General features: G+C 50.6%; 1 protein-coding gene across 2 annotated transcripts; it reads left to right on the top strand.

Moving 5' to 3' along the window:
* Positions 1-27065, top strand: LOC311611053 (galectin-9-like). 2 transcript variants are annotated; one of them, XM_084862785.1, is made up of 8 exons: positions 1-1402; positions 2072-2151; positions 5115-5316; positions 7415-7525; positions 8502-8579; positions 26036-26071; positions 26600-26696; positions 26934-27065. In XM_084862785.1, exons 1-8 carry the CDS (start codon positions 1364-1366, stop codon positions 26972-26974), a joined length of 684 nt encoding a protein of 227 aa, XP_084718911.1. In that variant the 5' UTR covers positions 1-1363; the 3' UTR covers positions 26975-27065. The 2 variants fall into 2 exon arrangements, with proteins under 2 accessions (XP_084718911.1, XP_084718912.1); XM_084862786.1 differs by having other exon boundaries at positions 26600-26650; positions 26934-27041.
* Positions 27066-27529: the final 464 nt, after the last annotated feature.

Below are 27529 nucleotides of genomic sequence, written 5' to 3'. Positions count from 1 at the left end.
CTCATTAATTTTCAGACAGATTGAAAGGGAAGGAGGTGATGTGTGAGAGAGATGATGTGTAGTTGGTTGTGTCCACACACACCCCAACTGGAGCTGGGGATTGAACCTGCAATGGAGGTACCTGCCCTTGACTGGGAATGGAACTTGAGACCCTTGGCTCTGTGGGCTGATGTTCTAACCACTGAGCAAAAAAACAGCCAGGGCTCCTCTCCATATTCTAAAGCAGAGAAAGAAAAGGGAGAGAGGAGGAGAGAGGGAAGAGTGAAGAAAGATGTTAAATTCATTGGGAGGGAACTCAGAAGCTCCCTGGGCATCACATAACAGACATCATAACATCCATTATGAGGTTTTTCTATTTGTGACATATTCACAAGAGGAATAGAATTTTAGAGAGAAATACCTTTTTGTGAATCTAACTGTCCTTATAGAGGACAGGCTACCGTAGAGAGCCCTGCCTGTGACTTTGGACATGTGCCCTAGCTTCTCTGAGCCTCAGTTTCTCTGTGTGTAAAATGGGTAAAACCAGGCCTTCCAGTACCACCACCAGCCCTTCCTATGTGGCCCTGTCAAGCAGCCCATTGTTTTCTGGACATTGCAACACAGCCATCAGGAGACACAGCCATACACCCATGGACAGCAGCCTCTAAACACACTGTTATGTTAGTGGCCAGGCTCTGAGAACCTGTTCACCAGTGTTTCCCAAAGTGTGGTACGCGTACCCCCAGGGGTATGGGAAGAGTTTGGTGGGGTTATGCATTGCACTGCAGATTGGTGGGGATATGCACTGCACCGTGCTTAGCTGCGCCTAATTCTACGTTCTCATGAGTACCAGGGGTACTCAGCGTTACGAATATTATAGAAGGGGTACACGCATTTCAAAAGTTTGGGAAACACTGCTATACACGAACAGAAAACGATTCAGAGAGGAAGGAAAAGTCAGTGAAGTGGGAGTGTCTACTTACCTGTCCCTGAGTCCCTTCCTGATCCCTTCTCCCCCAGCACTTTCCCTTTCTCTTTCTCTAAATCAGGGGTCCTCAAACTTTTTAAAGTGAGGGCCAGATCACGGTCCCTCAGAGAGCTGGAGGGCCGGACTATATGAACTACTAATTCCTACTGTAACACCTCGGCTGCGCTCACTGCCCAAAAAACCTGGCGGGCTGGATCAGACTCCTCTGCGGGCCGCATGTGGCCCGCGGGCCTTAGTTTGAAGACCCCTGCAAATCAATGTCCTCTTCCTCCTGGCCCCTCCCCATGGAATAACTGCCAAATAGCTTTGTTTTCTGTTTCACAGTAAAGTTCTCCCCAGTGCAGAGAACTGCCTGGCTGTGTGAGGAGCAGCCCTGACCACAGGCATGGTGAAGGGATGGGGGCCAGCAGCAGCTCTCATTCCTTCGTGTCCGCAGTGAGTTCCAGGCTGTGGGCACAGGCGATGCTGCGGGGCTGACTGGCTGCCTTGCAGGGAAGCCGCGCTGGGTCTCCTAGGAAACTAGACTTGGGTGGCAGACGATTCATGGGGGGCTGACATGCCCGATGGGGCAATCCTGACACAACCTCTGCCCCGGGCCAGTCTCACCGGCCTCTCAGGACCCAGGGGTGATAATCACCACAGTAGTGCATTGCACAGATGGTGCTGAGCTCCCTCTGGGCACCTGACCTGTCCTGGGTGTGAGGGGCAGGAGGGCACTGGGCAGCACTGGAAGAGTGGGCTCTGTTGGAATGAAAGGGGAAGTCAGCAAGATTTCTAGGAAGCCCATCAGCCAGGCCTGGGCACTGACTTAAGAGATGGCCTCCCTGGGTTTAGCAGATTCTAGCTAGATGGCCTCAGGGGAGCTGCTTTTCCCTCTCTGGGCCTCAGTTTCCACATCTGTAAATTAGGGATAATCCTTGAGCCACCTACCAGGATTGCAGTAAGAATGGAAGTAGCATACCTAGGGTGTTTGATCGGTGCCTGATACGCAGTGGGGCTATGGAAGTGTGGAGCATGATTAGGAGTCCAGGGGCCATTAGCAAGTGCCAGAGGCAACAGACAGAGGGAGCAGAACCCTAACAGACTGCCCTCTTCTCCCTGCAGGCACACCCCATCGAAGGGGGTCTCAAGGATGGACATGTGATCACTATCAAAGGAACTTTTCTTAAGTCCTTAGGAACCAGGTACCTGGAACTGTTGTTTCCCCCAGCCTTTCCCTTAGCAAATCATGGCCCCTGTCAGCTCAGGCTGGTTCCCCTAACACTGTCCAAGCTGCCTGTGCCTGGCTAAGGGGACGCTTAAAAGTAGGGCCTGGTCCCTGCCAACACTGCATGGCACCCCTGCCCTCTGCCAATGGCATCTGGACACCGTTAACATAGACTCCCCAGAGACACAGGCAGAGCAGGAGCTCACGGTCTCAGGCCAGCCCAGGGCAGATCTTTATGGGCTAGGGTTGAACTTTGCACGTGAAGACCCAGAGATGCAAAAACAATGCCTCCTTTATTTCCATGAAGGCCTGCACTTACTCCGTGGCCCTTGTTTGGCTGATGTGGAAATATTTAAACTTGGCATCGAATGTTATTCGATCTCTTTCTGTTTCAAGTTCATTCCTAGAAGACACTAAGGCAATTCAAAATACAAACATCTCCTTGGCACTGTCTCCCACCCAAGAGGGGACTTTGGGGCTCAGGGAAGACTTTGCCGTCTTCTCAGAGGCCGAGCGCCCTCTAATGCTGGCCCAGCCCTGGCTGCCCGAGCTGAGGTCCGGGTGGTGAGGAGGTGAGGGGCTCTTGCCTGATTTGGGTGGGGCCCTCCCACCTGGTGGCTGCCTGCTGAAGCCCACGGTGCCCACAGAAGCCCTTCTGCACGCACGGCCCTCTCTTGGAAGACTGTCTCAATCCCAGATGTTTTTGGTCCCCAGTGCTCCATTCATCACCTCACACAGGGCACTGGGGACCTTCTGGACCCTTTCACATCCCAGGCTGGGCCCTTCCTCATCTCGGCTTGTAGATTCTAGTTGACTTTCTCCACCATCGCCTTCCCTGCCAGGTGGGCATAGGCACGCTCACCCTGTGACATCTCCCCGAGCCCTGAGTGCATCTAGGAGATGCCATGGAGGGTGAGGCTCCCAGATGGCCCTAAACCCTGTCATTGGGGAAGCTGAGCCCTCACCTCTGACCCTCCATCCCTTCTCTCTCCTTGTCCCTCTGCCTGCCTCCTGTCCTACTGTCCCCACTTCTTCCCATGGGCCCTTTTGCACTCTCATCCCTGGGACCAGAGAAATGGAGCTGGGTGACCATCGAGGGACAGATACACCCAGAGATATTTCAGAAACGATAGCCTCATGTACAGGGGAATCTGGACTCCGTTTTCTGGTTCCAGAGTCACTGGGAGCCTCCTTTCCTTTTCCTGTCCTCAGACTGGCTGAGGGCCCCCAGAGGGAGCTGGTGTTGAGGAGGCCCCCGGAGCTCGGCCTCCTCCACAGAGACTCCAAATGGGCTCTGCGGGAATTGAATAGAATGTCTAATGGGCCACCTCTGGGCTTGGAACAGTGCCTTGTCCTGTGGGGGAAGCAGAAGACACAAAAGTGGGGAGAATTCCCTGAGTGCTATGCATTAGTTGGGACAACAGAGTGACCCCAAGAAGCAGGCTGTGGGTCGTGCTCAGGTCAGGGAAGGCTGGGGTAGATAGTGATGCCTCGAGGAGAACCTCGTATTGGGGCTGGTTCCTGGCCAAACAAAGTAAAAGGCCAAACAAACATGTATTGTTGCCCTTTTGTGACTCTTGCTCCTTTAAAAGATCTTTTTCTTCTCTAATTTTTTTTTTGTGTGTTTTTATTTTTGTTTGTTTTGCTAATCTTTGCTCAAAGACATTTTTCCCCCAATGATTTTTAGAGAGAGTGGAAGGAAGAGGGAGAGACAGAGAAGGAGGAACATCCATGTGAGAGAGACACATCGATTGGTTGCCTCTCTCACACTCCCCAGCCAGGTCCAAAGATCAAGCCTATAACAGAGGCGCATGCTCTTGTCCAGAATCAAACCCTCACCCTTTGGTCAGTGGTTAGACACAATATCCACTGAGCCAAAGAGGCTAAGCCTCTTTTTTTCTTTTAAATATAATTTTATTGATTTCAGAGATGAAGGGAGAGGGAGATGGAGATAGAAACATCAATGATGTGAGAGAATCACTGATTGGATGGCCTCCTGCTGGAAACTGAGTCTGCAACCTGACCTGTATCCCAGCCAGGAATTGAACCATGACCTCCTGGTTCATAGACCGATGCTCAACCACTGAGCACACTGCCTGGGCTGGAAGGTTCTTTTGTTTTAATTTCTCACCTCAAAACCCAAAGGAAGTTTTTAAGGTGAGTACTTTCTTCTGAGGAGAGAGACAGGAATGAGTCTCCACTTATGTGGGGGCTTTCTGAATATTGCCTCAGTAATCACCCCCAAAGAAGGGAGTCACCCCCTTTTCTGCATTCAGTGAGGACACAATAGCATGCTCTGCTATTGTGTCATCATTACCAAATGATAAACAGTACCAGTTGGGGTCAGGGTCCAGGCCTACGGACTTTAGGGCACCACTCCACACCTCATGTGTGGGACACACACCAGCCTCCGATGAGGGACAGACACATATCCCGGAAGTTCTCCTGCCTGGCAAGCCCATATCCATCCCATGCCCCCCTGTTAGTCACCATCTTTGCAGGTAAATTCCATCAATGTCACCTGTTTTCTCCATTTGTTCTCTTCTTTCCCAACTGAGCAGCGGTAGGCTGGTCTCTAACCAGTGCCCACTGGGCATGAGAGGCTCTTGCTTCTGGGCATATTCCTGGATTTTCATCTTCATGCAAATGTGAGATCAGTTTCCAAGTTTTATCCTTCCTGAGGCTAGAGTCCACATTGTTCTTTACCCCATTCCTGTTTATTTCTGGAAAGTCACACTGGAAAGAGCACAATGCAATAATCACACATGACACAATAAGAGCAAATTAGGTAGACAAAAAAGAAGGCAGCAAAATGGGATGGGTGCACACCTGCCTCACAGGTTGTAGGCAAGTTCCCAGGCACACACGGAAGTCAGAGGCCTCGGGCTCTCCTGCTCCTACCTTTGGAATAAACCAGAACACTGATTTCCGTCCACCTAGGTTTGCTGTGAACTTTCATGTGGGATTAAGTCACGATAACATTGCCTTCCACTTCAACCCTCGGTTTGAAGAGGGCGGGTATGTGGTCTGTAACACCAAGCAGAAAGGACTCTGGGAGCAGGAAGAGAGGAATATGAGAAATCCCTTCCTGAAAGAGAAGCCCTTTGAGATCTGCTTCCTGGTGAAGAGAACCCATTTCGAGGTGAGCAGGATTCTCCTCCCTCCCTCTCACTGCCTGTCCCCCTGCCCTATTGTAAACAGCCAGCCAGTGTGTCCTCACTGCCTGTCACTACTTGAGCCAATTCAGCAGAGACAGTGCTGAATCATAAGGAGCATTTATTCCAATACCTTTAGCAGTATGGGGAGAGCAGCAGGTCATCCACAAAAATCTGCTCTGCACCCCATAAGCCAGCTGCTTCCATTGGGTAAAAGGACAAAAGATTCATGGGGAAATAGCCAAAGAGGATGCCAAATGGGCAGTTAACAGTAAGCAGGCTGGAGATTTGAGAAGGCCTGCAGGTGTGCAAAAGTGCTGGGGATCTTCTAAGGGCTAGTGATATGCCAGGGCTGGGCCTTCAAAGGGCTGTAGCTCTGGTCTCTGCAAGGCAGTCGTGCATCTTTCCATGAGAATAGGCTGCTCCACGTGGGGAGGCTGGGCTGCATTGCCAGGCAAGTCCCCAGGTCCCACAGGACTGCCAGCCAGGTTAGAATGTGCCTTCTTTAATCAGAATGAACCAATCACCGTGGACAGAGCATGAGGAATAGGTCTTACAATTCTAGGTGCTTCCCAGCATTCTATCACTGCCCTTATCACTGTCAGGCAGGGAGAAAGGCCTTTAACTAATTACCCAAGCAATACCTTTATACAGAACACAGGACTTTACACTCTTCACCTGCACCTACAGAGCACCTGTTGCTTCTGTTACCTGGAAATTAGAGCTGATATTGGCCTGGGGTCCAAGTGACTATAATCCTCTGCTGCAGCCTTGTCCGCTCCAGGTCCCTGACAGCCCTGTTTGTGGTAATGCTGTGGCAGCCCTTCTGCAGGCCCAGGGGTGGCTCAGGGCTGCAGTGTAGAGTCATTGCTCTTGCAGGCAGAGCAGTGCTGCTGGGCTGGGGGAGAGGGATTGTTGTGGGGTTGAACCCTGGAGTCAGAATAAGACCACCGGAGGCTGCCGATTGATTAAAAAAGCAGGCAAGAATTTATTGAACTGGCCAGGACTGCAACAAGAGCACTACACGCAGGTGGCCACGCTTATGACCATGCTGTTCCAGGTGTAGGCAGTCTTTTTAAAGGCCCAAACCACAAAATTTTCCTTTGTTCTAAATTCTAAATTGTAAATGCTGGGAACAGCCCACAGGGCCACTCCCAGCCACATCCTGCTGCACATTGGAATGTGGCCCTATCTTGTGAAAGCAGTTTTACAGAGGCAGAATCAAGCAGAGTTAGCGATCTCTAAAGAAGTCATCCTCAAACTATGGCCCACAGGCCACATGCAGGTGTTTTAGCCATTTTTTTTTTTTTTTTTTTTTTTTACTTCAAAATAAGTTATGTGTACTGTGCATAGGAATTTGTTCATAGTATTTTTTTAAACTATAGTCTGGCCCTCCAACGGTCTGAGGGACAGTGAACTGGCCCCCTGTTTAAAAAGTTTGAGGACCCCTGCGAAGGTTATCTACAGTTTCTACTCCTGGAGCTACTGAGTCAGTGGGAATCGGCCTCCTGTAGTTCTGGTCCACAGGCACAGGAAAATTACCTTGGTGAGTCTCCAGGTCTCAGTCTGGAAGCTGAGGTAACTACCCTATTGTTTCAGCAAGTAAGTGGGTGCAGAAGCCAGAATAGCAGGGTTAAAATTCAAACAGCAGTTTTTACCTAAGTATGGTTGCGAGCATACTTCAGGATGGCTGTGTCTGTGCTTCTCTGTGTGAAGGGCGCTCCCAGGCACTGAGTGTACAACCAGAGGCCCCCTCTCCTCTGCTGCCAGGAGCACTTTATGCACATTTAAATAGCATATTGAAATGGCATCCCAAGTGAGCTGAGAAAGACACACCTAGAGCAATAATCAAACAAGAACTCAGAAGCCAAAACTAGAGACAAGTGGTGACTGGGTTTGGCTGCATTTGGGATCACTTGTGTGTTCCTTACCTGGGGCAGCTTGGAAGGCTGGGCCCCCACCTACAGGGGATGGAGGTGAAAACCGGACAGGCCTTGCTTTCTAGAAGCAGGGGTCCTAGTGCTCAGGTGTGCTCCCCACCCTGGTCTGGGATCCCTCTCCTGATATATGTGCTTCTGTTGACAGGTGCTGGTGGATGGAGATCACTTTGTGGGCTATGAACACCGTGTGCCCTTCCACCGCGCGAACCACATCTCTGTCACTGGCCCCGTGGAGCAGAGAGACATCAGCTTCCAGGTCAGATTGTCCAAATGGCATCTGTCCCAGGGGCTGGGTGCAGGAGCCAGTCTGCTATGCCTAGGCCCTTTGGGTGGAGCCAAAGGTTCCAGCTAATCTCTCACCCAGGTGACTCGGGGGAGAGGACATACCTCTGGCTATCCCTGACCCATCCTTCTTATGGCACCATTTCTGTCCAGAGCACCTGCCTCAGCCAGACTCCTTACCGCCTTGTCTGTCACTACTCCCACACTTGTTACCAGGCCATGTGGTTCCATGAGATCCATTGTCACCAGCTATGGGATCTCAGACAAGTGAGTCTGCCTCTCCCAGCCTCAGTTTCCTCATCTGTACAAGGGGCCCAGTCACAGCCTCCCCAGGAGGTACTGTGTGGGCACAATGAGGGGATACATGTCAGAGGTCACGAAATGGCCCCCATGGGCCACCCAGGGTCTACTGGACTCTCTCTTCGTTTTCCAACTTTAAATGTGGTGCCAACATGCACAAGGTCAGGAGCCGGTGTGCATTGTGGAGCTGAGTGCTGGTGATGGCTGCACCACAGTGTGAAGGTGCTGAATGCCACCCGGCTCTACTAGTGAAAATGGTGATGGTGGTAAATTTTATGTGCATTTTACCAAACATTTCCAGGTCAGGTGATATTACATAGAAATCTGAATGTCTCACTTTTTGTGAAAACTGGGAGGATTGGGGTAGGCCTGGCCCACATTGCCACAGGGCCCCAGGTGCCTGGATTAGAGATGTTATTTCTACTTTTGGTATTTGAATGCACTCCCAAAATGGCAAAAGCACACAGTAGGCCTGCCGCAAATATGAGCTCCTCTCTCTTTCGTCCTCATCTCTGTTACTTCTCCCTTTTACCTTCTCTGTCTGTCCCTGCCTGCCTGGCTTTCGCCCTCTTGTCTGGGCCCCTGACTTCCAACTCTTACTTGAATCATTCGAGTTTCTCTTCATCCCATGGCACCTTTTGTTTTCACAGTTTATTGATGAGATTCCTCTGGTGAAATGCTGCCAGACTCCCTGTAACCCACCTGAGCCCAAGGAGCAGAAAGCAAAAGTGAGTTAAACATGGAGAACCTGGGAGGCTGAGCAGTCAGCAGGAAGGACAGAGGGTCTGAGGGAGAGGCTAGTTCCAGCGTGGAGGCACCAGGGCCTATAGGCCCCATCATGCCCACCCAAGGTTCCCTATCTCCATCCACCAGGCACAGTGCATGTATGTGATCTGGGAGTCGTCCTCCATTCTTCACTCCCTTCCTCAATATCCCTCCAGTGCACAAGGCCTCTCCTTCCTGAAGCCACTTCCTTGGACTAGGCCACCTGACTCCACACCCCTCACCCCCTCACACCAACCCTTTCAAAAGCAAATCTAATAGCATCTACTCCTTCCTGAAAAACCCCAAAACCCCCAGGCTCAATAGAGCTCCAGTCCCCCAGCAGGAGGAGCACAATCCTCCCTAGTCCTGCCCAGCCCACCTGCCAGCCTACCACGTCACCCACGAAGACCCTCCATCAGCCTCCACTGCTCTCTCCAGGCTCCTTCTGGCCATCACTGTTTTGCATCTGCTGTCCTGGGGCCATAAGGACCCTTTGCCACCTCACCCCAGCCAATCCCTAACTGCCCTTCAGTGCTCTGCTTCAGTGTGGCTCCTCAGGGCATCTTCCCTGCCTGGCAGGTTGCTGAATGCCCCACCCCTCCCTGACCTGATGGACTTTTAACATCTCTGTGCAAGCCAGCCACCATGTTCAGTTATAACTGTACTTACACATCTGTCTCCATCATTCCACCCGCTCTTTCCCCCAAACCATAAGCTTGGGATTGAGACATGCCCCTTTGTGCATCCTCAGCACTGTGCCCAGTGCCTGGAGTGCAGTAGGGACTGGATCAATGAAGGAGGGATGAGGTTTGCACAGTCAGTAGAAGGGGAGACCAGTCAGGGAAAGCAACCAGTCTGCTTCGTGGGGAGGGGCCTGGGCCACTTGAGCAGTGGGTGAAGGGACAAGGGTGCCTCCCTCCCCAGCTTCCTGTGGCCCATCACGCTGCAGGGTGGGCCCCTGCCACCTGCCACACTGGCCTTAGGATGGTGGAGCTCCTGGGAGCCTTTGCAGGGCAGCCCGACTTTGGCCCTGACCTTGGAAGAACAGGGTATGCTGATACACCCAGACCTAACTGGCTACCATTTTATATTTGATTGCTTGCTACCAGGACAGGCTTGGGGAAGGTCCTTACCTCTCTGAGCCTGTTCTCCCACTTAGCAAAAGAGAAGCTAAGGATGCCTCCCTCATAAAGCACTGAAGCCAGAGCTTGACACATAGTAGGTCTCACTAAATACTAGTTTTTACTCTCCTGGTGAAATAGGACATGGCTAGTAATGGTTTTGCCTCTGGGAGCTGAGGTGAGCTGTATGTCCTATGTCAGACACATCCTTCTCGCTCTCTAGAGGAGCCGGCGGGATGTCCCCTCTCCTCCACCCTCCCCTCCCTGTTTTTAACCACAGTTACCTGGACGGTGGGTGAGCATCTGGGCATCACAGGCTCAGGGCGGCTTGCTTGGGAGCAGGAAGGAAGTGAGCATGAGTCTGGGAGGCATTTCTGACCACCGTTTCAGCTGTCATCTCCCCATCTCCCCATCCAGTGGCACCAATATTAACCACCATTTTTATTTTTATCCCCTTCAACCTCCAAGTCATTGACAGGCCATGGCAGCTTAAATTGTAAGTCTCTTGCTCTCTCTGAAAACTCTTCACTTTGGTTCTTCCTGTGGGTTAAAAGGAGGAGGCAGGGCCAGGCATTAGGCCTCTGCCACAGGGTGACTGGCACAGCTAAGGCCAAGACCTCTGTGCCACTCTCCTGACCCTGATGGGGGTGCGGGAGAGTCTTTGGGGGGTAGAGGAGGTTGGCTGGGCTGATGAATTGGGAAACAAGCTGAACTGCTCAAGCCCCTGCCATTCTGTGGACATGATGGCCCTCAATTACTTCTTTCTCCAAAGTGAAACTACACTAGAGAAATTCCCTTGAGTAGGAAGATGGGCCAAGAGGCCACAAAGGAAGGCGGCACATTCCTCTCCAGAAGGAACTTTTCACCCTACCTAACCTTCTTAAGAGGAGAAACACCTGTACCCTGCAGTTTTCTGAGTCTGGTCTTGACTACTGAGAGGGTTTCCCATCTGCAGCTGCTGGGAGGGTGTGTGTTAAGTGGTGCCCTCTGGTGGCCCATAGTGGTCTTCGCGCTGGTGAGAGCAGGTGAAAAACACCATTTCTTTCTTCCACACACAAACTTTGGTCCACACAGTGCAGAGCACCCCTGGACAGATGTTCCCTGTAAGTCTGCAACCTCCATCAGCACACCCGCTCCCTCCTGTTGGTTCAAGCCCTGGAGTTAAGGGAGCTGCCTCTGGAGGGGCTGAGGGTAGGTGGCCATGGTGGGGTCTGGGACAGTGGCAGGAAGTTGGACCAAGGCTGACAGGAGAGGGAAGGCAAATGGGAGAATCCAGGGGCGGAAGCCTCACACTGGAGCATCCCCTCTAGAGTGCGTGGGGGCCTGGGTGCGGGTGTGACCCCACCCTGAATTTCCTGGTCTCTTTTCAACAGAATCCCATAATTCTGCCCCCCTGAGAGGCACCATCTTGAAACAGCAAAGGCTTTGAATTAGTCAATCGCTAAAGACTGTGCGCCTGAGCTCCAATCAAGAGATGCCTCAGGGATTACAGAGCCTAGCAGCCCACCTGCTTGGTGTGCACAGGCTTCTAGACCACGTGTGCGCACCCTTCTGCATAGAAGTAAAGATGTTTGCCTTGCTGCCTGGCTCCCGAGTATGATTTGTGTTCTACCAGGACCTCTGAGTTGGAGGCTCTGCCTTATTTATAACGCGTATACTTACTAAAACAGTAGAACCCAGGTTCTCAAACTTAAATTATTCTGGAAGCCTGTTCGAATAGCAATTTATTAAAATACCGAATCAATTTTCCCATTAGACACAATGTAAATTGAGTTAATTTATTCCAGATCCACAAATGATTCTCTGTTTTAACCTTTCTTTTATATAGTACCTGTTTAATGTATGGTTTACACTATGAACTAACACTTCTTTTCTTAAATGTGTGAAAGAAAAGAGCCACATGCTAACCTGACAAGCTGAGGGAAGGCCTGCGTGGCAGTCTTGCAAACCCAGAGACCTAAGATAACCACAATTGATGGTTTAAAAATTAAATATCTAACAGGTTATAGTAGGTAGTCATATCCCAGATATATCACCTGACAAAGATCAACTTTGATCTTTTACTGAGCCCCTCTGCCTACCTGCATCTGAGATAACATATCTGTGAGATGTCTGGGTAACTTGTAACTTCCTTTTTACCCTGGACCCCTCAGGGCACAACAAATGGACTGGAGACATTACCTCATTGTTATTGTTATCAGGCTAATTGTCAACTGTTAATTTGGTTAGAGTATCCTGTATCCATCTCTGGAAAAGAAGCTCATGTCCATCATTTAACCTTTTACCCTATCCCAGATTCCCTTTGTCCCACCTCCCTAATCTATCACCAATGAATTTCATGTAACTCACCTAAGTCCCTTTCCTTTGATTGAAATTTATAAATATAGAAATGTAACCCGTCATTCTCCAGAGCATTATCTCAATCCTTTGAGGTTCTGCTTCCCGACATATGTCGACAGTAAGGCTCAAATAAACTCACAAAAAAAAAATAAAAAAATTCTTTACAGGTTTCAATGTTTTTTTTTCTGTTGGGATGAAAGGGGAACCCAGCAGGGCTTCCAGGGAGCACAGCAGCCAGGCCTGGGCACTGACTTAGGAGATGGCCTCCCTGGAATCAGCCATTTCCTAGCTAGGTGGCCTCAGGCAAGCAGCTGTTAGCTCTCTGGGCCTCAGTTTCCACATCTGTAAAATAGGGGTAATCCTTGAGCCGCCTCCCAGGATTGGGGTGAGGATGGAGGTAGCATATCTAGGGTGTGTGAATGCTGCCTGGCACGTGGTGGGGGCTGTAGAAATGTGGAGTATTGCTCGGAGTCTGGGGGCAGCAGGGAAGACCTCTGAGGGGTGTCTGCTCCCTGGGGGTGAGTTAACAGGGCAGGTCCAGGGTGTGAGCAGAGGGGCCCTCTGGGGAGTGAGGGAGGAGGGGGCTGCCCTGCAGTGTGGGATGCAAAGGGCAGCCTTTCCCACCGTTTGGCCACATGTGAGGGCCCTGTATGGGTGGCCGAGTATAAAGCCTCTGAGCTTTATTATCCCCACACCATCCATGAGAATCTGAGACTCAGAGACGTTGAGGTCACTTACCAGATGTCCCAGATGGTGGGGAAGGAGGGTGCCTTGTTTACCCCAAAGGGGAGGTGCCCACAGGGGGAACAGTCATGGGGGAAGGCAGGCAGGTGGCAGCCCAGGTTTAAGAGGTCACTGTGCCCTGGACAGGCCCCGTGGAAGCCTCTCCCAGCCTCGGCAAACAGTTTCCCAAGGGCCGGGAGGTGAAGTGACAGGGCCCCTCCTGGGTGGGGCACAGGGTAGGCAGGTGGGCAGCAGCACAGCGCTGAGGGGGAAGCTGCCTGGGCCTCACACTCCACCTGCCCTCAGCAAGAACCCTGGCATGGCCCTGGGCTCACCTTGAAAAAGTTCTGCAGGTGGAGTTGCAGAAAGTGGGCCAGACTTTTGAGTTGGTTTCTCAAGTGTGTGTGCGGAGGCTGAGGGTGAGAAGTTGTCCCCTTAGGATCATTGTCTGTCAGATGGGGGATCCCCGACCTCCTTCTGGGCCCTGACACTTATCATGGTGACCGGTTTGTACTTTTCTATCCTTGGGTCCAAAAGCTACTAGTAATTATGCACATCAGAGGGCAGTCCCAAAGGGCAGGAGAGAGTTCAAACTGGGCCTTGGTGCCCTGGCAGGTGGCTCCATTGGTTAGAGTGTCCTCCTGATCACCAAAAGGTTGTGGGATTGGTGTTCTATAGGAGTGCATTCTGGTGGCAACAGATCTCTCTCTCTCTCTCTCTCTCTCTCTCCTTTCTCTCTCTCTCTCTCTTCCTCTCTAAAATTTAAAACCATATTATTGGGTGAGTACAAAACAAACAAACAAAAAACCCAACCAGGGCTTTGGTGTCAGACAAAAAGGATGGTGGGTGGAGTCTCTACAGGTGCCAGACACACCCAGTCACTCTCTCCCTGGGTGACCCAGTGATTTACAGCAGTCAGGAGCCACCTTCCTCTTCCTCCAAAGTGTGCCGGGAAGACCGCACACCCTGGCTGTTCCGCTGACCAGCTGAACACCATGAGGGTCTGCCTTGGAGGCCTCACCCCCATTCCTTTCCCAAGCCCTGCCGGCCGCATCTGGCCCAGCCTCCTCAGAGGCCAGGGTGGAAGCTGGAACCACAGCCAGGAGATGACTCGCTGTTTGGTTGGGGAAGCCCTCAGGGAGCCAGGAGTCAGGATGTCTGTGCTTCATCCTGAGAAGCAGCCTGTGTGAGGCTTCACACATGGGTACTGGGATCCACACGCCCCTCTGTTATGGACCTGCTGGGTGACTTTGGGCATGTTACCAGATCCTCTTTGCTCAGTTTCCCCATCTGTAGGGGTTGCCCTGATAATGGCCAGGGCTGTTGCCAGGATAACTAGGAACAGCCAGGGAAATTGGCCCCAGAAGCTCCTCAGAACCTTTGGGACAGCAGCCTCTTTGGCTGAAAGACTCCCACCAGCCCCTGGAGCTTTCTGTCCCGGGGGCCTGTCTCTGCCCTCTGAACCTCCAGAGAGGAAGAGGAGGAAAGAGGCCTCAGCCTCTGGGTCTGGCCAGGAGCTGAGCTCAAACTTTGACCCAGCAGAGGTGAGGAAATTAAATGACTTACCGGTAATTCATCCAGGTTAGAGTTGAGAGAATGCTGGCCCTTTAAATGAGAGAGATGGCACCTACTTTGTCATAGAATTTGCCACTCCTATTGCCCTCTACCTCACAGTCTCTCTCAAACACATCACCCTGCTGACTCTTCAGTTTTGTAGGGAGTTGGCTAAAGAGAAGACATTAACTACTAGAGAAATGTGAAGATTGACTAAGAGCTACAAGTAATCTCTACAAGAGGGGCTGTTCCAAATGCCTGCCCGGAAATGGTGCAAAACTATGTCTTGTCTCCTGCAGGAAAGTCTGCAGTTTTAACTACATGTTAGACTTTAACTCGGAAATGGGGAGAGCTATGCCTTTGTCTTTTCGAGGAAGGAAGGCCTGGGTGGAGTTGAGTACAAAATAAAGGTATAAAAAAACAAATGAAGAGAATATCTAAACTATAGCTTTGATAGGAAAAACTTCCTAATTCTTACATCTCTGTCCCCTCATCCCAGAGTGTCAGTCTCTCCCACATTCTCCAGGACACTGGGGTCCAATGCCAGATTTTGCTCTTCTGATTCTGGCCACTCTGCCTAGGGGGACACATTCCTGATGGAGTCATTATCACTGAGGAAGCTAAGGCAAGGGAGCTAGTCCTATGGCTGGGAGGCCTGAGATGGTAGATTTCACTGGTTAACCTCTCCTCCTGCCAGTCACCCTGTGCTGTGCTCTCCCCATGGACAGAGAGCCTTCCCTTAGCACAGGAAGGGGGTGCCCTGGGGCCTCCCAGGGACAGTGTCCTCTCCCCGGTGAGGACTTTCTGGAGCTAATACAACCCCTTGGAAAATTCAGCCTGGTACCTTGCTTACCCACAGCCATGCCAGGTGAGTGAGGAAGGCTGAGACCTCGATATATTTGGGGATCTTTGAGAAGAGAGGAATTCACCCAAACCTATAGGTACTGCAGGTGAAGTCTGATGGCACATCATTGGTTGGCTTCCTGGCCTCAAGAACCTTTTGAACTGCCCAATGACAGAATGAGGAACATAAATAGTTAAAGGAGAGCCCATCACCATCCCTTCTGTTTGTCCACATAACAAGACTGTAGCTGAGACGGACCTCATACAGCCACTGAGTCTAGTTGCTGAGTATAATGCGCTATAGGTCTGTGGTGATCTCCATGTTTCTGAGTTGGAACTTCTAAAGCATTTCCATCGCTTTCATGTGTGGAAAGGAAGAAGAGAAGTTTACAGTTTGGAAGCCCCAGATCAGGAGCTTTAGACAGTACTTCCTTGAGAGCATCTACAGCTTGCTTCCCTGCAGGGGTCCATTGAATTGGATGGGGTTTGTCTGACTTCAATGGGACATATAGAGGCCGGGCTATCAATGAAAAGTTACTGTCCTTTTGAGAGTCTAGTAATGTCCCAGCATAATTCATCTACATACTGGATTAGAGTGGGAAGTCTAGAAAATTTAAATCAGCTTTCAATATCTGGGAGAAATAGGTGGGACTTTCTGTATATACATGGGGCATTACAGTCCAAATAAATTGTTGATCTTCCCAGGTGAAATGCCAGCCTAAGATAGGAGTGTCCTTCATAAACTGATTTTTAATTTAAAAATGTTACCTTCAGGCCGTTCTTTGTGGTTATTTTAGGTCTCTGAGTTTGCAAGGCTTCCATGCAGGCCTTTCTTGAGATGGCCAGGTTAGCATGTGGTCCCTTTTGATTCACACTCTCAATATTTATAATGCAATAGAATCAGTATTTTAGAGAGAATAGAAGGGAAGGGGAGAGACACAGAGAGAGAAACATTGATGTGAAAGAGACACATTGATTGGTTTCCTCCCACATGTGTGCCAACCAGGCCAGGCATCAAGACAGAAACTGAGATATGTGCCCATGACCAGATTCAAACTCAGGACCCCTCAATCCCAGGGCCGACACTCTATCTGCTGAGCCCAACTGGCTAGGGCTGGATGGTTTTTAATGTATTCTTTGAAAATTGCTTCTTGTAAAATAAATGTTAATGAATTATAAATTTTTTTCTTTTCTTTTTAAGGGGTAATTCCATTTTATATCGATACATTTTGTTATTCCATTCATCTCTTGGCTATTGTGAATAATGCTACTGTAAATTCCCTGATTTCAGTTCTTTAGAGTATATATACAGAAGTGGAATTTCTGGATCAAAGGGTAATTCTATGTTTAATTTTTTGAAGGAACTGCCATGCTGTTATGTCGGATAGTTTCAACCTAATGGCTAGAAAGGCCTGGGGCACTCACCTGGCCCCATCCTACCTGCGCTGAGCCCCCACAGACAGTTCCCTAATCAGAGCCAATGTGGTGACAAAACCACCCTTGTGGCTCTGATTGTGACTGAAAGATGCACCTCAGCAGCAGCCATCATGCTACACTGAAGGCACAGGTTTGTTACTGACAAGTCCTGGAGGCCACACAGCAAGGTCGCAGGAAGAGAGAGAGAGAGAAATCAGGGACTAGGGTTCTGCCTTTATTGAGGTCCAAGACAGGGTGGTTAGGTGGGAATTAGAGTGCAGGAAGGTCAAAGTGGGGTCATTCATAAGGTCAGTTATCTAGGTTACCCAGAGCTTTCTACAAGGGGAACTTAATGGGTGGCACAGTCTGGGTGCTTGTCTAAGTGTTTAGCTAGAAGCTGTGACATGGCTGGCAATAGTTTATAAGACATGAATCTGAAGTATGGTAACAACCATACTTAGTTAAAAACTGCTGTTTGAATTTTATCCCTGCTATTCTGGCTTCTGCACCCACTTACTTGCTTAAACAATAGGGTAGTTACTTCAGCTTCCAGACTGAGGCCTGGAGACTCACAAAGGCATTTTTCTCGTGCCTGTGGACCAGAACTACAGGAGATCAATTCCCACTGACTCAGTAGCTCCAGGAGTAGAAACTGTAGATGATAATCTAGAGATTACTGACTCCCTCTTGGTTCTGTCTCTGTAAAAAAAAAAAACTGCTTTCGCAAGATAGGGCCTCATTCCAATGTCCAGGAGGACGTGGCTGGGAGTGGCACTGCAGGCTGTTCCGAGCATTTAAAATTTAGAAATAGAACAAAGGAAAATTTTTGTGGTTTGGACCTTTAAAAGGACTGCCTACATCTGAAACGGCGTGGTGATGAGTGTGGCCACCTGTGTATGGTGCTCTTGGGGCCGTCCTGGCCAGTTCAATAAATCCTTGCCTGCTTTTTTTAATCAATCAGCAGCCTCTGGTGGTCTTATTCTGACTCCAGGGTTTGACCCCACAACAGAATCATCTTTGAAAATTATGTTTTCTGGACATTGCAACACAGCCATCAGGAGACACAGCCATACACCCATGGGCATCAGCCTCTAAAACTCGCTGTCATGTCAGTGGCTAGGCTCTAAGAACCTGTACACGAACAGAAAACGATTCAGAGAAGAATGAAAAGTCAGTGGAGTGGGAGTGTCTACTTATCTGCCCCTGAGTCCCATCCTGGCCCCTTCTGCCCCAGCACTTTCACTTTCTCTTTCTCTAAATCAATGTCCTCTTACTCCTGGCTCCTCCCCATGGAATAACTGCCAAATAGCTTTGTTTTCTGTTTCACAGTAAAGTTCTCCCCAGTGCAGAGAACTGCCTGGCTGTGTGAGGAGCAGCCGTGACCACAGGGGTGGTGAAGAGATGGGGGCCAGCAGCAGCTCGCATTCCTTCGTGGCCGCAGTGAGTTCCCAGTCTGTGGGCACAGGCGATGCTGCAGGGCTGACTGGCTTGCTTGCCAAGGAAGCCACTCTGGGAAACCAGAATGGGGTGGCAGAGGGTGCATGGGGGGCTGACTTGCCCTATGGGGCAATTCTGACACACCCTCTGCCTCAGGCCGGTCAGGACCCAGGGGTGATAATCACCACAATGGTGCATTGCACACATGTGCTGAGCTCCCTCTGTGCGCCTAACCTGTCCTGGGTGCTGAGGGCAGGAGGGCACTGGGCAGCACTGGAAGAGTGGGCTCTGTTGGGATGAAAGGGGAAGTCAGCAGGGCTTCTTGGGAGCCCAGCAGCCAGGCCTGGGCACTGACTTAGGAGATGGCCTCCCTGGGTTCAGCCGTTTCCTAGCCAGGTGGCCTCAGGTGAGCTGCTGTTAGCTCTCTGGGCCTCAGTTTCCACATCTGTAAATAGGGGTAATCCTTGAGCCGCCTCCCAGGATTGGGGTGAGGATGGAGGTAGCATATCTAGGGTATCTTAAAGGTGCCTGACACACGGTGGGGCTTTGGAAGTGTGGAGCATGATTAGGAGGCCATTAGCAAGTGCCAGAGGGATTGGAGAGAGGGAGCAGGGCCCTAACTGACTTCCCTCTTCTCCCGGCAGGCACACCCCATCGAAGGGGGTCTCAAGGATGGACATGTGATCACTATCAAAGGAATTTTTCTTAAGGCCTTAGGAACCAGGTACCTGGAACTGTTGTTTCCTTCAGTCTAGCCCCTTAGCAAACCATGGCCCCTGTCACCTCAGGCTGGTTCCCCAACACTGTCCAAGCTGCCTGTGCCTGGCTAAGGGGATGCTGAAGAGTAGGGCCTGGTCCCTGCCAACACTGCATGGCACCCCTGCCCTCTGCCAATAGCATCTGGACACCGTTAACATAGACTCCCCAGAGACACAGGCAGAGCGGGAGCTCACGGTCTCGGCCAGCCCAGAGCAGATGTTTATGGGCTAGGATTGAACTTTGCTTGCGAAGACCCAGAGATGCAAAGACAATGCCTCCTTTACTTCCCATGACGGCCTACACTTACTCCATGGCCCTTATTTGGCGGATGTGGAAATATTTAAACTTGGCATCAAATGTAATCCCATCTCCTTCTATTTCAAGCTCATTCCTAAAAAACACTAAGGCAATTCAAAATACAAACATCTCCTCGGCACTGTTTCCCACACAAGAGGGGACTTTGGGGCTCAGGGAAGACTTTGCCATCTTCTCAGAGGCTGAGCACCCTCTAATGCTGGCCCAGCCCTGGCTGCCCGAGCTGAGGTCCGGGTGGTGAGGAGGTGAGGGGCTCTTGCTGATTTGCGTGGGGCCCTCTCACCTGGTGGCTGCCTGCTGAAGCCGACGGTGCCCACAGAAGCCCTTCGGCATGCACAGCCCTCTCTTGGGAGCCTCTGTCTCAATTCCAGATGTCTTTGGTCCCCAGTGCTCCTTTCATCACCTCACACAGGGCCTGGGGACCTTCTAGATCCCTTCACATCCCAGGCCTGGCCCTACCTCATCTCAGCTTGTAGATTCCGATTGACTTTATCCACCATCCCCTTCCCTGCCAGGTGGGCATAGGCACACTCACCCTGTGACATCTCCCCAAACTCTAAGTGCCTCCAGGAGACGCCATGGAGGGTGAGGCTCCCAGATGGCCCTAAACCCTGCCATTGGGGAAGCTGAGCCCTCACCTCTGACCCTCCATCCCTTCTCTCTACTTCTCCCTCTGCCTGCCTCCTGTCCTACTGTCCCCACTTCTTCCCATGGGCCCTTTTGCACTCTCATCCCTGGGACCAGAGTAATGGAGCTGGATGACCACCAAGGGACAGATACACCCAGAGATATTTCAGAAACGATAGCCTCATGTACAGAGGAATCTGGAGTCAGTTTTCTGGTTTCAGAGTCAGTGGGAGTCTCCTTTCCTTTTCCTGTCCTCAGACTGGCTGAGGGCCTCCAGAGGTAGCTGGTATTGAAGAGGCCCCCAGAGCTAGGCCTCCTCCACAGAGACACCAAATGGGCTCTGCAGGAATTGAATAGAATGTCTAAAAAGCCACCTCCAGGCTTGGTACAGTGCCTGGCCCTGTGGGGGAAGCAGAAGACACAAAAGTGGGGAGAATTCCCTGGGTGCTGTGCATTAGTTGGGACAACAGAATGACCCCAAGAAGCAGGCTGTGGACCACATCATGCTCAGGTCACGGAAGGCTGGAGTAGACAGTGATGCCTCAGGGAGAACCTCATATTGGGGCTGGTTCCTGGCCACGTGTCTGGGAAAAGGCCAAACAAACTTGTATTGTGGCCTTTTGGTGAGCCTGGCTCCTTGGAAGTTTCTTTTTCTTTTCTTTTCTAATTTATTTTTTGTTAATCTTTGCCCAAGGATTTTTTTCCCCTCTAATCATTTTTAGAGAGTGGAAGGAAGAGGGAGAGACAGAGAAGAAGAAAAATCCAAGTGAGAGAGACACATCGATTGGTTGCCTCCCTCACACTCCTCAACCAGGTCCAAAGATCCAGCCTATAACAGAGGCGCATGCTCTTGTCCAGAATCAAACCCTCAACCTTTGGTCAGTGGTTGAATGCTCTATCCACTAAGCCAAAGAGGTTAAGACTCTTTTTTTTTTTTTTTTAAGTATATTCTTATTGATTTCAGAGATGAAGGGAGAGGGACATGGAGATAGAAACATCAATGATGTGAGAGAATCACTGATTGGATGGCCTGTTCATGCAAATGTGAGGTCAGTTTCCAAGACCTATGCTTCCTAAGGCTAGAGTCTACATTGATCTTTACCCAATTCCTGCTTAAAGTCACACTGCAAAGGGCAACATGCAATAATTACACAAAACACACTAAGAGCAAATTAGGTAAACACAAAGGAAGGCAGCAAAATGGGGTGGGTGCACACCTGCCTCACAGATTGTAGGCAAGTTAGCAGACACACACAAGGAAGTCAGAGGCCCCGGGCCCTCCTGCTTCTACCATTAGAATAAACCAGAACACTGATTTCCATCCACCTAGGTTTATTGTGAACTTGCATGAGGGATTCAGTAACGATGACATTGCCTTCCACTTCAACCCTCGGTTTGAAGCGGGCTGGTATGTGGTCTGTAACACCAAGCAGAACGGGCGCTGGGGGTATGAAGAGAGGAAGATGCATATGCCCTTCCAGACAGAGAAGCCCTTTGAGATCCGCATCGTGGTGAAGAAAGCCCAATTCGAGGTGAGAAGGATTCTCCTCCCACCCTCCCACTGCCTGTCCCCCTGCCCTATTGTAAACAGACAACCAACATGTCCACACTGCCTGTCACTACTTGAGCCAATTCAGCAGAGACAGTGCTGAATCATAATGAGCATTTATTCCAACACCTCCAGCAGTATGGGGAGAGCAGTAGATTATCCACAAAAATCTGCTCTGCACCACATAAGCCAGCTGCTTTTTTTGGGTAAAAGGACAAAGGATTGACAGGGAAGTAGACAAAGGGGATGCCAAATGGGCAGTTAACAGGTAAGCAGGCTGGAGATTTGAGAAGGCTGTAGGTGTGCAAAAGTGCTGGGGATCTTCAAAGGGCTGTAGCTCTGGTCTTTGCAAGGAACTTGTTCATCTTTCCATGAGAATAGGCTGCTCCACGTCGGGAGAATGGGCTGCATTGCCAGGCAAGTCCCCAGGTCCCACAGGACTGCCAGCCAGGTTAGAATGTGCCTTCTTTAATCAGAATAAACCAATCATTAACAGAGCATGAGTAATAGGTCTTATAATTCTAGGTGCTTCCCAGCATTCTATCACTGCCCTTATCCTATCAGGCAGGGAGAAAGGCCTTTAACTAATTACCCAAGCAATGCCATTCTACAGAACACAGGACTTTACACTCTTCACCTGCACTTACAGAGCACCTGTTGCTTTTGTTACCAGGAAATAAGAGCTGATATTGGCCTGGGTCCCAGGTGACTTCCATCCTTTGCTGCAGCCTTGTCCGCTCCAGGTCCCTGACAGCACCTGTTTGTGGTGATGCTGTGGCAGCCCTTCTGCGGGCCCAGGGGTGGCTCAGGGCTGCGGGTGGAGTCATTGCTCTTGCAGGCAGAGCAGTGCTGCTGGGCTGGGGGAGGGGGATTGTTGTGGGGTCGAACCCTGGAGTCAGAATAAGACCACCGGAGGCTGCTGATTGATTAAAAAAGCAGGCAAGGATTTATTGAACTGGCCTGGACTGCAACAAGAGCACTACACGCAGGTGGCCACGCTTATGACCATGCTGTTCCAGGTGTAGGCAGTCCTTTTAAAGGTCCAAACCACAAAAATTTTCCTTTGTTCTAAATTCTAATTGCTGGGAACAGCCCGCAGGCAGCTCCCAGCCACATCCTGCCGGACATTGGAATGTGGCCCCATCTTGGAAAGCAGTTTTACAGAGGCAGAATCAAGCAGAGTTACTACTCTCTAAAGGTTATCTACAGTTTCTACTCCTGGAGCTACTGAGTCAGTGGGAATTGATCTCCTGTAGTTCTGGTTCACAAGCACAGGAAAATTACCTTTGTGAATCTCCAGGCCTCAGTCTGGAAGTAACTAACCTATTGTTTAAGCAAGTAAGTGCATGCAGAAGCCAGAATAGCAGGGTTAAAATTCAAACAGCAGTTTTTTTCCAAAGTATGGTTGTGACCATACTTCAGGATGGCTGTGTCTGTACTTTTCTCTCTGTGAAGGGCGCTCCCAAGCCCTCAGTGTGCAACCTGAGGCCCTCTCTCCTCTGCTCCCAGGAGCACTTTATGCCCGTTGAAATGCGCATATTGAAATGGCATCCCCTGTGAGCTGAGAAAGACACACCCACAGCAATAATCAAACAAGAACTCAGAAGCCAAAACTAGAGCCAAATGGTGACTGGGTTTGGCTGGATTTGGGATCACATGTGTGTTCCTGTAACTGGGACAGCTCTGAAGGCTGGGCCCCCACCTACAGGGGATGGAGGTGAAAACTGGACAGGCCTTAATTTCTAGAAGCAGGGGTCCTAGTGCTCAGGTGTGCTCCTTGCCCTGCTGTAGGACCCTCTCCTGGACTATGTGCTCCTCTTGACAGGTGCTGGTGGATGGTGATCACTTTGTGTCCTACACACACCGCGTGAACTACAAACTTGTTAACTACATCTCTGTCACCGGCCCCGTGGAGCACATAGACATCTCTGTCACCCACTCCAAGGACCAGGTCAGATTGTCCAAATGGCACCTGTCCCAGGGGCTGGGTGCAGGAGCCAGTCTGCTATGCCTAGGTCCTGTTGGGAGGAGCCAAGGGTTCCAGCTAATCTCTCACCCAGGTGACTCTGGGGAGAGGACATACCTCTGGCTATCCCTGCCCCATCCTTCTTATGGCACCATTTCTGTCCAGAGCACCTGCCTCAGCAAGACTCCTTACCGCCTTGTCTGTCACTACTCCCACACTTGTTACCAGGCCGTGTGGTTCCATGAGACCCATTGTCACGAGCTGTGGGATCTCAGACAAGTGAGTCTGCCTCTCCCAGCCTCAGTGTCCTCATCTGTGCAAGGGGCACAGTCACAGCCTCCCCAGGAGGTACTGTGTGGGCACAATGAGGGGATACATGTCAGAGGACACGAAATGGCCCCCATGGGCCACCCCAGGGTCTATTGGACTCTCTCTGTGTTTTCCAACTTTGAATGTGGTGTCAATATGTACAAGGTCAGGAGCCGGTGTGTGTTGTGGAGCTGAGTGCTGGTGATGGCTGCACCACAGTGTGAAGGTACTGAATGGCTCTCCACTGTGTTCCTGAAAATGGTGAAGGTGGTAAATGTTATGGGCATTTTACCAAACATTTTCCAGGTCCGGTGATGTCACATGGAAATCTGAATGTCTCACTTTTTGTGAAAAGTGGGAAGATTGGGGTAGGCCTGGCCCACATTGCCACTGGGCCCCAGGGCCTGGATTAGAGATGTTATTTCCACTTTTGGTATTTGAATGCGCTCCCAAATGGGAAAAGCACACAGTAGGCCTGCAACAAATATGAGCTCCTCTCTCTTTTGTTCTCATCTCTGTTACTTCTCCCTCTTGCCTACTCTGTCAGTCCCTGCCTGCCTGGCTTTCGTCCTCTCCTGTGGGCCCCTGCCTTCCCACTCTTACTTGACTCATTCGAGCTTCTCTTCATCCCATGGCACCTTTTGTTTTCAAAGCATTTTGATGAGATCCTTAAGGTGAAATGCTGGGAGACTCTCTGTTACGCACATGAGCCCAGAGAGCAGAAAGGAAAATTAATTTAAATATGGAGAACCTGCCAAAACCGGTTTGGCTCAGTGGATAGAGCGTTGGCCTGTGGACTGAAAGGTGCCAGGTTCGATTCCGGTCAAGGGCACATACCTTGGTTGTGGGCACATCCCCAGTAGGGAGTGTGCATGAGGCAGCTGATCGATGATTCTCTCTCATCGATGTTTCTAACTCTCTATCCCTCTCTCTTCCTCTCTTTAAAAAAATCTATAAAATATATATATTTTTTAAAAAATACAATAAAATATTTAAATAAATAAATAAATAAATAAATAAATAAATAAGGTGAACCTCGGAGGCTAAGCAGTCAGCAGGAAAGACAAAGTGTCTGAGAAAGAAGCTAGTTCCAGGAAGGAGGTAGCAGGGCCTATAGCAAATCTAATAGCATCTACTCCTTCCTTAAAAACCTAAAAGGCCCCAGGCTAATAGAGCTCCAGTTCCCCAGCTGAAGGAACAGAATCCTCCCTACTCCTGGCCAGCCCACCTGCCGGCCTCCCACCTCACCCACCAAGACCCTCCGTCAGCCTCCATTACTCACTCCAGGCTCCTTCCGGTCACCATGTTTTTGCATCTGCTGTCCTGAGGCCATAAGGACCCTTTGTCACCTCACCCGAGCCAACCCCTAACTGCCGTTCAGTGCTCTGCTTCAATGTGGCTCTTCAGGTCCTCTCCCTGCCTGGCAGGTTGCTGGATGCCCCACCCCTCCCTGACCTGATGGACTTTTAACAGCTCTGTGCAAGCCACTCAACATGTCCAGTTATATCTGTACTTACATGTCGATCTCCGTCATTCCACCTGCTCTTTCCCCCAAACCATAAGCTTGGGATTGAGAATTGTCCCTTTGTGTATGCAGCACTGTGCCCAGTACCTGGAGTGCAGTGGGGACTGGATCAATGAAGGAGGGGTGTGGTTTGCACAGTCAGTAGAAGGGGAGACCAGTCAGGGAAAGCAGACCAGTCTGCTGGGTGGGGAGGGGCCAGGGCAGGAACAGGAGCAGGGCCTGGCCCTTCCTTGGCCTCTTGAGCAGTGGGGGAAGGGGCAAGGGTGCCTCCCTCCCCAGCTTCCTGTGGCCCATCACACTGCAGGGTGAGTCCTGCCACCTGCCACACTGGCCTTAGGATGGTGGAGCTCCTGGGAGCCTTTGCAGGGCAGCCCGACTTTGGCCCTGGCCTTGGGCAGATACACCCAGATGCTGATACACCCAGACACAACTGGGTACCATTTTGTATTTGATCGCTTGCTACTGGGACAGGCTTGGGCAAGATGCTTAACCTCTCTGAACCTCTCCTCTCACTTAGCAAAAGGGAAGCTAAGGATGCCTCCCTCACGAAGCACTGAAGCCAGAGCTTGGCACACAGTGGTCCTCACTAAATACTAGTCTTCACTCTCCTGGTGAAATAGGACATGGCTAGTAATGGTTTTGCCTCTGGGAGCTGAGGTGAGCTGTATGTCCTATGTCAGACACATCCTTCTCGCTCTCTAGAGGAGCCGGCAGGATGTCCCCTCTCCTCCGCCCGCCCCCTCCCTGTTTTTAACCACAGTTACCTGGGATGGTGGGTGAGCATCTGGGCACCACAGGCTCAGGGTGGCTTGCTTGGGAGCAGGAAGGAGGCGAGCTTGGGTCTGGGAGGCACTCCTGACCACCGTTTCAGCTTGTCATCCCCCCATCCAGTGGCACCAATATTAACCACCATTTTTATTTTTCGTTCCCTTCAGCCTCGAAATTATTGTCAGACCACCAAGGCTACCATTGTAAGTCTCTTGCTCTCTTGGAAACTCTTCACTTTGGTTCTTCCTGTGGGTTAAAAGGAGGAGGTAGGGCCAGGCATTAGGCCTCTGCCACAGGGCGACTGGCACCGCTGAGGCCAGACCTCTGTGCCACCCTCCTGACCCTTTGGGGGCAGGGGTGGTTGGCTGGGCTGATGAATTGGAAAACAAGCTGAATTGCCCAAGCCCCTGCCTTTCTGTGGACATGATGGCCCTCAATTACTTCTTCCTGCAAAGTGAAACTATGCTAGAGAAATTCCTCAGGGAAGGAAGAGGGGCCAACAGGCCACAAAAGAAGGTACATTCCTCTCGAGAAGGAACTTTTGCCCCTACCTCACCCTCTTTAGAGGAGAAATACCAGAACCCTGCAGTTTTCAGGGTCTGATCTGGGCTACTGAGAGGGTTCTCCACCTGCAGCTGCTGGGAAGGTGTGTGTTAAGTGGTGCTCTCTGGTGGCAGATGGCGGTGTTGGCGCTGGTGAGAGCAGGTGAAAACTCAATTTCTTTCTTCCAGACACAAACTGTCATCCATATAGTGCAGAGCACCCCTGGACAGAAGTTCGCTGTAAGTCTGCAAGCTCCATCAGTGCACAACCCGCTCCCTCCTGCTGGTACAAGTCGGCGGGGAGCCCTGGAGTTAGGGGAGCTGCCTGTGGAGGGGCTGAGGGCAGGTGGCCATGATGGGGGCTGGGACAGTGACAGGAAGTTGCACCAAGGCTGACAGGAGAGGGTAGGCGAATGGGAGAATCCATGGGTGGAAGCCTCACATTGGAGCATCCCCTCTAGAGTGTGTGGGGGCCTGGGTGCGGGTACAAGCCCACACTGATTTCCTGGTCTCTTTTCAACAGAATCCTGTAATGCCCCCCATGACGTAACCCAGCCCCAATGAGGGACATCTTGAAAGAGCAAAAGCCAACCCCTCCTTTGAATTCGCCAATCGTGAAAGACTGTGCGCCTGAGCTCCAATCAAGAGATGCCTCAGGGATTACAGAGCCTCGCAGCCCACCTGCTTGGTGTGAACAGGCTTCCAGACCAATGTGCGCACCCTTCCGCATAGAAGTAAAGATGTTAGCCTTGTTGCCTGGCTCCCGAGTATGTTTGGTGTTTTACCAGGTCTCTGAGTTGGGGGCTCTGCCTTATTTCTAACAGGTATACATGCTAATACAGTAGAATCTTGGTTCTCAAACTTAAATCATTCTGGAAGGCTGTTGGAATAGCTATTTATTTAAAAACCGAATCAGTTTTCCCATTAGACACAATGTAAATCGAATGAATTCATTCCGGTTCCACTAATGATTCTCTGCTTTAACCTTTCTTTTATATAGTATTTTTCTAATGTACTGTTTAATCTATGAACTAACACTTCTTTTCTTAAATGTATCTAACCACCCCCTAATCACCCTCAGCACTTGTTCCAGGGATTTCTTTCAGGAAGTCAGCATCC

The sequence above is a fragment of the Pipistrellus hanaki genome, assembly GCF_964339955.1.
Source record: "Pipistrellus hanaki genome assembly, chromosome: 16".
NCBI classification, from domain to species: domain Eukaryota; kingdom Metazoa; phylum Chordata; class Mammalia; order Chiroptera; family Vespertilionidae; genus Pipistrellus; species Pipistrellus hanaki.
This window is presented reverse-complemented; position numbering and strand designations above follow the sequence as displayed.